Source organism: Propithecus coquereli, unplaced genomic scaffold, assembly GCF_000956105.1.
Source record: "Propithecus coquereli isolate 6110/MARCELLA unplaced genomic scaffold, Pcoq_1.0 Scaffold621, whole genome shotgun sequence".
Taxonomy (NCBI): Eukaryota; Metazoa; Chordata; class Mammalia; order Primates; family Indriidae; genus Propithecus; species Propithecus coquereli.
Window position 1 is genome coordinate 578,851 of NW_012152186.1, and position 9,992 is coordinate 588,842.

General features: G+C 53.0%; 1 protein-coding gene across 1 annotated transcript in view; it reads left to right on the forward strand.

Annotated features, from left to right (window-relative positions):
- The first annotated feature begins 6 nt into the window (after positions 1-6).
- Positions 7-9,992, forward strand: part of RAB40C (RAB40C, member RAS oncogene family) — a 28,637-nt gene continuing 18,651 nt past the window's right edge. Inside the window, exon 1 of the mRNA XM_012659611.1 lies at positions 7-234. Coding sequence (XP_012515065.1) covers positions 93-234 — 142 coding nt within the window. The 5' untranslated portion in view covers positions 7-92. The remainder of the gene's footprint in view (positions 235-9,992) is intronic.

Genomic DNA, 9,992 nt, shown 5'->3' on the forward strand with positions numbered 1-9,992 from the left:
GCGCGGGTCCCGGGCGGCGGCGGCCCTCCCTGGCCGCGGCCCCTGACGCGCGCGGTCCCTCAGGCGGCGGCGGGCGCCGGGGCGGCGCGAGGATGGGCACGCAGGGCAGCCCGGTGAAGAGCTACGACTACCTGCTCAAGTTCCTGCTGGTGGGCGACAGCGACGTGGGCAAGGGCGAGATCCTGGAGAGCCTGCAGGACGGCGCGGCCGAGTCCCCGTACGCCTACAGCAATGGTGAGGCGGGCGGGCGGGCGGCGGGGAGCGGGGGTCGCGGCGCAGGCCCGGTCCCCTGCGGGCCGCTTCCTTCCTGGCCGTCTCCGGGCGAGCGGAGGCCCCGCGGCTGCGGGAGGCGCTGGGACGCAGCCTGCACTCGGCTGCAGGCCTCGGGAGAGGCCGCGGTTCCGCACGCCGCCTGCCGCGGAAGGCGTGGGGGCAGGGTCGGGCCCGGAGATCGGCGGCCGCCGTCCCGGCCCGGTGACCCGGGGGAGCGTCCCCGACGGTGTCGCGGCGGCCGGGTCCTGTGGGTCCAGGTGGTGGAGCCTGGGATGTGGCTTTGGCAGGTGTCGCTGGCCCTGCTGCGAGTGTGCGCAGATGGTGACACAGGCACACTGGGGACACAGGCACACAGGGGTCCTCGCGGGCACGCTGTTCCTCTGAGGGGTCCGCTGAGTGCTCAGGGAATCAACACCGTGTGCTGGAAGGAAATACCCTGATGATGGCGTTATTAAACATTGCTGTTTGATTTCCAGTTGCACGGGTAGAATACACAACATAGATGGCATCACTAGCGTTTGCCTGAACGTGCCTCTTAACTTAGGTATTTAAGGTAAAAACGTTGTTAATAGGATCAGCGAGACAGTGATCAGCATCCCCTGTGTGGTGGGACCTCGGCCCCAGGCCAGATGGGTGTTTCCTTCGAAGATCCGGGGACTCAGCTGATTCCAACTGAAAGGGCGAGAAGTCAGCATCAGGCTCTTCAAGGCCCTTCCGTGCTCTGGAAGGCCAAGTGGGACCTGAATAATTTTACTTCCCCTGGTCACTGTTCCCTACGCTCCTCCTTGCTTTGTTTCTTGGGCTCTTGTCAGTCTTGTCCGACTGCTCGGAACAGACAGTTTTGCTGTTTGCCGAATCGTTTGCCTGTAGGCTGCTGAGCGTATGGATACGGCGTCTCCCACCCTTTTGTTTTAGGACTTGTCAGGGGTGTTGGATTATCGGGACTGACGTGCACACCCTTCCTCCTGGAACAGCTTTGGCAATGGGCGGCAGCGCCAGGTTCTCTCTCTGTCCCCTCCTGAAGCTTGCGCTCTTAGCCTCAGCCTAGAGGAGATGTTGCAAAGGCAAGAGAGGAAGAGCTCTGGGCTCATTTTTAGGTGGGGAGGGAAAGTGAGGCTCAGATGAAAGCCAAGTTGCCTTTCCAGTGGTAGCATTGCTTCCTCAAGCCCAGCTTCAGGGAGAGTGATGGTGTGCATGTTTGTGCATGTTTATACGTGTTCAAAAGAGTGTAGGAGGGGTTGGGCTTCATCAGGGGCACAGTGTTTTCCTGGGACATTAATCTGTGCTTCTGAGGGTCATCTTAGCCCCACTGGCTCGCTCCACTACTCCAACTGTGTGCACACAGCCACGAGCTGGAGAGACAGGACCCTCCTTCCTCCTCCATGCTCTCTGTCAGGCTGTGGTGCATTGCCACACTTCCTATGACACCCTGACTGAGTAGAGCCACTATTGTGTAAAATGTGGAGGGAGAGGGCAGTGGAGATGTCTGAGACTCACTGGTCCAGCGGGAGGGCCATCTGCCAGAAATGGTGAGAAGAGCTTGCTCTTTGACTCTATGTGATCTTAGGACACACTCACCGGTCCCCGCAGGTGTCCTGTGGCATGGAGCAGAGAAGGGAGGGCATCTGGGCTGTGGAACATGCTCTCTGTATCTGGTGGCCTTGGGGTTAAGACGTGCAGAGCACATGGAGGAGGTCTTTGTGGTCAGGGTGTGAGCTCGCCCAGCCCAGGGCCAGCAGACTTCATCAGGGTGAAGTTGGTGGATCTGAGAATACTCAGGCTTCCTGAGGGAGACTTGGTTTCGGAACCTCTGGAACAGCTGGTTCTCAGGATTCAGTACTGTGAGTTTGTTGTTTGCAAGCGTCATATAGTTAGGAGCTTTTGATTTCTGATTTTCTCTTGAGGGATATACACATATTTGTTTTTCCCCTTTGTTGTCAGAAGCCTTCAGAGTGTGTACATTTCTAGGTTTCTTGTTTTCAGCCTAAACTTACATGGTGCCTCTGACCAGGTAGCAGGTGACCTGTGGCTGGGGGGGCGGTGGCTATCTGGTGCAGTGCACACTGCTCAGCACGGCCCAAAGCTCCTTCGTGATCACAGCTGGATCACTTACCTGCCTTGGAGTCTTGTCTAGCATGTTCCTCAGACAGGTACATGAGCTCACGTTGCTCTCTCCAGCTTCACAAACAAGTGAGTCATCAAAATGACCTTTTTTATTAGCACTGGCACCTGAAGCAATGATGATGCGATGTGTGGCCACACACCCAGCACCTGTGGGAGCCGCTGTGGGCTCTTCTGCATCCACTGGTGTTGAAGCACGCTGTGCTTTTGGATCTCTGTGGATCTGGAAACCTTCCTCTCAGGAAAGGTTTCCTTTTCTTCTACACATCTGGCACGGTTTTAGTGGAGTAGTCTGGGCTCGCCTTGGGACAGGACAGAAGAACGCTTTGCGCAGAGATTCTGCCTGGGTGATCGTGCTCCAGAACACAGCGGTCAGTGAGTCTGGGTTATGGAAGCTGGAAGGGAGAGGTGTCTGCTCTCTGAGCAGCTTCTGCCACAGGTCACACGCATTCAGGTCTGGCTTGGCTCCCTGGCGTGGCCCTGAGGTGGTGGGCCTGTGTTGGCCCTGAGGCAGCGTGCTGGGTGTGCACAAGCCCGTTCCTTTCGCACTGTGGGCATCGAATGTCCTTGATTAAGACAGTTACAGTCTCTGTGCCTCGTCTCCTACAAACCTCCACGTGAGTGATGGTGGTTTATATGCTCACAACCTGGAGGACTTGGGAGTGGGTTAATGAGATGAATTCAGGGGCAGAACTTCATTTCTTCCCCTCTGCTCCTTTGGGGGTCAGTGTTGGTGGAAGTTGCTGAGTGATGCCCCAGTCCTGTGAGCCCGGGGAGTGAGGGAGCAAGGAGGGAGGCGATGGTGGACAGCACTGAGGTTTGCCATGGATGTTGGGCCTGATGGTCACTGAGATGTCTGTGGGACCACATGATGCCTGCTGTGCCCCGTGGGAGTGGGGACACTGTGTGCCTGTGTCCCCAGTGTGCTTTAGAGCTCCCTGCTGGAGCCAGGGCCACAGTGCCTCATCAGCTGTGACATCAGTGACCCAGAGGCTGGGCCAGGGCGCTCCCTGCCCCCAGCTCCCTGTGCTTTCACTGAACAGTTACAAGCATTTCTTCTCATCTGGCTTGAAGTTCCCTTCTCTCCTAAGTGGCAAATTCAAAGGGAAACTATCTTCAAGCACTCCTCTGTGGTGTTTTATTTTCCTGAGTCAAGACGTGTCTCTGGACGGTACGTTCCCTGTGTGTCTTATCCATTGCTTTATCCCCCACACTAGCCTTGCACATGGACCTTGAGGTGCTAAGTTGGTACTTTTAGATGAATGAATAGCCTGTGCCCAGCTTTCCTGCACTAACTGTTACCTGGTGGTGTTTGTCACATGGTCACCACAGCAACTCCTCAAAGCCCTTTTTCTTTCTCTGTACTTGGGTACTTGGTTTTGCTCATTTGCTCATTTTCCGGGGCCATTTATTGGAGTTTGCCTTTCCTCTGTTAGGTGCCAGGTTTTCCTGCAGGTTGTTGGCTCCAGGAGGAAAAGGTGTGATCACTGTGGTAACAGCTAACAGCCACCAGCACTGCTATGTGCTGTGTGCCAGGCGTGCTGCTCGGTGTCCCTCTGTTCCCCATTTAATCCTCACTGCCACCCACGAGGGAGGCAGCTACTGTACAGATGAGGAAATGAGGCTCGGAGAGGCAGAGAGATGGCAGCTGTCAAGGGTGGCATGGTCACAGGGCTCCGGGTTGTGCTCCTCTCCAGCTCTCCTCCCCTGGAGGGAGCTGGCTGACCCTGAGCAATGAAGCAGCAGAGTTGGTGGCTCTTTTCCCTTCATCCTCCTCCTTGCCTCCACACAGGGCTTGGGGCCAGTCGCCGCATGCTCTTCCTCCCGCATTCCGTGCGTACCAAATTGTCTCTGGACCCACGCCCCAGAGGACCTTCCCCATCTCCTGCGTGATCCTGGCCAGCGTCTGAGAACCTCTGTCGTCATTGAGAGTTGGCACTTTAGTGGGACGTCAGGACTTGTTTCAAGGTGGACAGGGCCCCGGGAGTGTTGATTTTCTAGCTCTGCTCACACTGGGCCTCCCAAGAAGCTTCCTGTCTCCCTTTCCAGAGCCCACCAGGCCTGAGAGCAGCCTTCCCAAGGCCCCCGTGTCTCTAGACTCCATCTCTGGCCTCTGTCTCGACGTCACGTAGGATGCCACCCAGGGAGCGGGCTGCTTTCTGTTAACTTGTCGTGTCTGGGTCCTCCCTGTTTCCTCCTGTCCTTGCCGGTTTCACCTCCTCCATCTTTTCCCGCCCCTGGCTGTGGACAGTTCTCCCAGGCCTGGTCCTGAGGCCTCCTGCTTCTTTTCCTCATTTCATCCATGTGTTCAGTCATTTATTTCTGGGCATCTTACAATATGCAGCAGGCACTGGGCCAGGAGCTGAGGGTGCAAGGGAGAACAAAATGGAGATAGTCTTTTCTTTATACCATTTTGAGAAAAACAAGAAAGGGGGCCTTGAGGATGCAGAGTGGTCGGCTGGGGGAGGTGTCCAGAGGCTACTCCTAGATCCATCTGTGGGTGTAGCAAGGTTCTTCCTGTTTTACGTCTTTGCTGGAGACGCTCACCTGCTCTGTGTTGTAAAGACAAACCTGCTCCCACCCGAGGGGGTGATGGGCTGTAAGGGGCAGATTCTGTATCCGGTTGAAATTGTACTAATGATGCTGCTTTGTAAGTTGGACTGGCATGGCCTTTCCTGAATTTTCAGAAAACAGTGAAGTTAGTAGGTGGAGTGTTTAATTTCAAGTATTCCCCCAGTCTGTAGCGCGTGTCATAGCTCTAGCAGGTAACAGAGCAGATGCTTGCGTGGCAGGTGCACAGCAGTGCCTGCCGGTCTCTCCTGCAGGGGCGTGTGGTCACGGTTGGGATTCTTGTGTCGTGTACACATAATGTCATCTTTTCCATTGGCTCAGTTGCTTGTGGCTTGGATGATGAACTAAATTTAACAGTGTTTCAGGAAGGAAACTGTATCAGGGAGCTGAGAAGTGGGTGGGAAGGACACAAAGGGAAAGATCTGAGCCCTTGCAAGTACTTTCCTGTTCTGTTCTGTTTGAAGGTTGTAACTGGGCAGGTAAAAAATAGCTGGTCCCTAAAAAGCTGCCACTTACCTAGGTCCTTTGTGCAGGCAGCGCCTAGCAGGGTGCCATGCATTGAGGGGTGTTGTGGCTTGGAGGCTGTGCTGGCCAGCATGTCGTCCACCAGGCATTTGGAGAGAGCAGGGAAAAGTCTTCAGCATGCAGCATCCTGGTGTGGAGAAAGCAACAGAAAGAATGCAAGAAGAGGCCAGCACAGAGGCTCACGCCTGTAATCCCAGCACTTTGGGAGGCTAAGGCCAGGAGTTCAAGACCAGCCCGGCAACATTGCAAGACCCCATCACTACAAAAAATAAAAATAAAAAAATTAACCAGATGCGGTGGAGCACACCTGTAGTCACAGCTACTCAGGAGGCTGAGGTGAGAGGATCACTTGAGCCCAGGAGTGCGAGGTTGCAGTGAGCTATGATCACACCTCTGCCCTTCAGTCTGGGTGACAGAGCAAGAGCCTCTTAAAAACAAAAGAAAAAGAAAAAAATGCAAGAAGAAAAGGAAGATAGATTATTAGGCTGGATTTACTGCACAGTGGTTGGGAGAAGAATGCTCAGATCTCAGAACCTGGGTTTCAGGACCAGCAGCCACAGAGACCTCGGGGAAGAGGACCAGCTGCAGGAAGCGTCTGGCCGCCCCAAGACGGAGATCATGGGGTTGTCCTTAGGAGCAGAGGTAGGTGGAAAAGTGGCCCCTCACGTCCTTTTGGCAACGAGGGTAAATATAGGCGAATAAAGTGAACTGGAACTCATCGGTCTGGAACGACGGGCAAGCTCCGATGTCCACATGTGTGATTCTCTTTTGCTAGGATCAGAATGTTGATCTGTGGACATTTGTCCTACAACATGTAGAGGAGAGGATGGGGTGGTGGTGCCATGAAGGTGGCGGGGACCCAAGGGCACAATCAGGAAGACAGTGGACGTGACCAGACACTTTGCGGCAGAGCGCTTTCTGCCCATCAAGGTGCTGCACATTTAAACAGCAGGGAGAGGACAGGGGGTGCTCGGGAGCAGCCAGACCCTCAGGATGGTGACCAGGGAGGAGAGGTGTGCAGTGGCTTGTGGAAGGGTCTTGTAACCAAGTTGTGCTGAGGGTGCAGTGCCAGGGAGGCCAGGAGCTGTGGAAAGGGCTGCCGGGTGTGAGAAAGAGTTGGTCCCATATCCATGGGTGGCAGAGGAGAAGCAGAGTTGTGTGGCTCCTGGTTGGCCTCCACCTTCTCCACCATGAACATGGCCCTTAAACCAAAGTGTTTGAGAAGAACATGGATCCTTGGATGGGTAGCATGCTCTTGGCTGCTATAACTGATCCTGATGAAGGACATCTCCATTCTAAGAGAGGGATGTCTTTGAAAAAGCAGAGGGTGGAAGAAGACCTGAGTTTTGGAAATGGGCCGGCACTTTACAGTTTGCAAAATGTTTCTGGCTGGATGCCAGAACCTCTGGGCAAGTGAGTTAATGTTAACCCTGGATAGGGATCTAGGCCAGTGAGAACCGTGTTTGTGAGCCCAAGAAGCCACCCATGTTGGCTCAGAACAAACCGCGGGTGGGTCCCAGTGCGGGATGGCACAGCTGTTGCTGGGGTGGCCACATTTCCTCCAGCATTCATGGTGCCGTGCATAACCCACCCGCTGCTTTCCAGTGCCCCCGGGCCTGTTCTGTGGTCACTGTTGGGCTCTCACTTCACCTTCCTGAGTGATAGTGTTGTCTGTCACCTGGGTCAAGACAGAGCAAGCTTGTTTGTCAGGCCTAGCTGGGAGGATGGGTAACTGGGTAAATGCCATCAGGATTCAAGATGCTTTGGAATAGGCCTGAAGGACTGAACGGATGCGGTGACCCCTACCAGGGTTGCCGGTGTTCTGTGCTTAAGTCTAGAAATTCGCTGCTGCAGGAGATGGGAGAGTGTCAGGGGGCACCCAGGTCACTGCTGAGGCCGCCATACGTGGGAGCCTGCTCTGCCGGTGCCGCCGCAGCATACTCAAGCTCTGCCCACAGTACGTGGCAGAGCCTGGGAGCTGTGAGCAAGAGTTGGGAGAAGGAGGAGGGACCTGTTAGCTGGCTGGCCACAGCCCTGGTGGCTGCCCTGTGGACGGAGCTCTCTTTGGTCCTGGGCTCTGCGGTCTCTCCTGCACCCACCTGATTCCTGCCGTGGAGGAGTCGTTGGACGCCAGATCAGGTGATGCCAGTGACACTTGCTTTATCTCGTTACTTAGGGAGTGGCGGCTTCCCCTTGTTGCCACATCTCTGTCTGCCGGCTGGCATGGCTGCTTCTGAAAATGAGGCATTTCTGCAAAAACACCCCTGGGCATTTGTTCAGTATCGGTATGGACTCAGGAAGGGTTTGTTCCGTCATCGTGGATAATCCTGTCCTGTCTTTGGTTTGGGACTCACATAGCCCCCTCGATACTCGGGGGGGCTTGGCTGTGCCCTGTGTTCCCAGAGCATCCACTGCTTTCTGGTGCCGTCCAGTGCGCCAAGCAGACATGGGTCTACCCGCCCTGGAATTGGTCCTTTCTCTAAGGAGCCTGGGTTGTCTTGTGGGGAGAGGTATGATGCCAACTTTTTAAACTACTTCTATTAAATAAAGAATGTGAAAAATAGTAATAATAGTAATAACAGCATGTGCAAAGCATAAAGAGTAACAAGATGAACATCCACCTAACCCATTGAGTTTAAGAAATCGTTATATTGACTTTTTTTTTTTTTTTAAGAGATGGGGTCTCGCTCTGTTGCCCAGGCTGGAATGCAGAGGTATGGTTATAGCTCATTGTAGCCTCGAACTCCGGGGATCCTCCCTCCTCAGCCTCCTGATGAGTGGCTGGGATTACAGTCACGAGCCACTGTGCCCAGCTATATCAAACTTTTTGAAAGAACTTTGGTGTCTGAGTGTATTGCGTGGAGAGTTAAGCACATAATTTGTTACTGATATCAGCAAGGTGTTAATGCTGAGGCTTTTGCCTGTGTGAGACCAGGAAAGCTTTCGCTTCTGGTCTTGGTGTTATGAAGAGTTGGTGGTCACCAACTGTGGCAGAAGCCCACAGTGTCCCTGAGTGTTGAGCTGGTTGTCACTGCCATGGGAGGCTCTTCTGGGGGCTGCTCTTGTTGCTGTGGGAGGAGCAGCCCAACCCGGGCGCCCCAGCCCAGAGTCTGCCCGCCTGTCCACCTCTGTGCTTACCCTCCCTGGTAAAGCTGTCTCCCGGGCATCTGTGTTGAAGTTCTTCCTTCCTGTTGCAATTCTCCTCATCATTTAATAAACACTGGTCGCAGCAGGAATGGAGGCAGAAACTGTGGCTTCTACGTGTTCGTGGAGCAGGTTTGGCTTTTTAAAAATCATAGTACCAAAAACTGTATTTTGTGCCTGTTATCCATATGATCAAGCTGTATCATTAAATATCAGCTCACTCTGAAAAGTGTCAGTCCTTTTTAAATTAAATTGAAAAAAACAGGAAAAAATGCGTCTGTCCCGTCTTTCTGTTAAAGGCATTAAATTTACCACAAGTGTGATAGGCAAAAGGTTAACCTGAAGTAGCAAAAGTATTTACAAGTTAGTTTAAAGAAAGTAGGACTCGATAGGTCAGAGTATGAGTTTGCTCAAGTATGTACAGAGCGTTTCCGTGGACCAGCCCCTGGCAGGCCCTGCAGCCACCTCCTCAAGTGGCACAGTTTGCTGATCGCTATCGGGAGTACCTCCCCTCTAAGTCATCTGGCCATGGCCTCTTGTCCAGTACTCGGGGAGGAGATTCTAATGAAAAATACCTGGAAAGATGTTTAATCCCAAAACTAAATGAGACGCAACGTTATCAAAGACGGAAACGCGGCGATGCGCAGTGCTCGGGGCATGTGCGGGCAGTGATGTTGGCGTGCTCTTCCTCAGGGTTTGCCGATGCGTATCCAGAGTCTTAAAATTCTTCCCTTTTGACCAAGGCATTAGGCACCTATCCTAGGGAGTAATAGGAGATACAACTAGAGATAGTCAAGGCTTTTTTTTTTAAACAAAAGTAAAAAACATCAAAGCCCAATATTCATAGGGTGTTACATACAACCTTTAAAAATACTTTGGAGGAATATTTAATGAATATTCAATGAAATGGGGCCATCTCTGATATCTCGATAAGTGAAAAAAGTATATGTAACTATATAGTGTATGGGTTGTAGATGTAAAATGAAAGAATTGTGAAGTGAAATATGCAGCATTAATGGTGGCTTTTTCTAGATTTTGATGTTATGAATAATGTCTGTGTTTTTTTCTTCCAAGCATTCTGTATTTCACCAAGTTTTTCTATGCTGAGTGTGCTCGATCTTTTGGTTTGGTGTGGGTTTTAGGGCATTAAGTAAAAGCTCTAACTTCACAGGAAACCGGGCTACACACTATGCTAGAGTTTCTTCCGAAATCTGGCATGCTGGTCAGAAGGACATTTTTAAAATTTGTTAGGTAGGCCGGGCGCGGTGGCTCATGCCTGTAATCCTAGCACTCTGGGAGGCCGAGGCGGGTGGATCGTTTGAGCTCAGGAGTTCGAGACCAGCCTGAGCAAGAGCGAG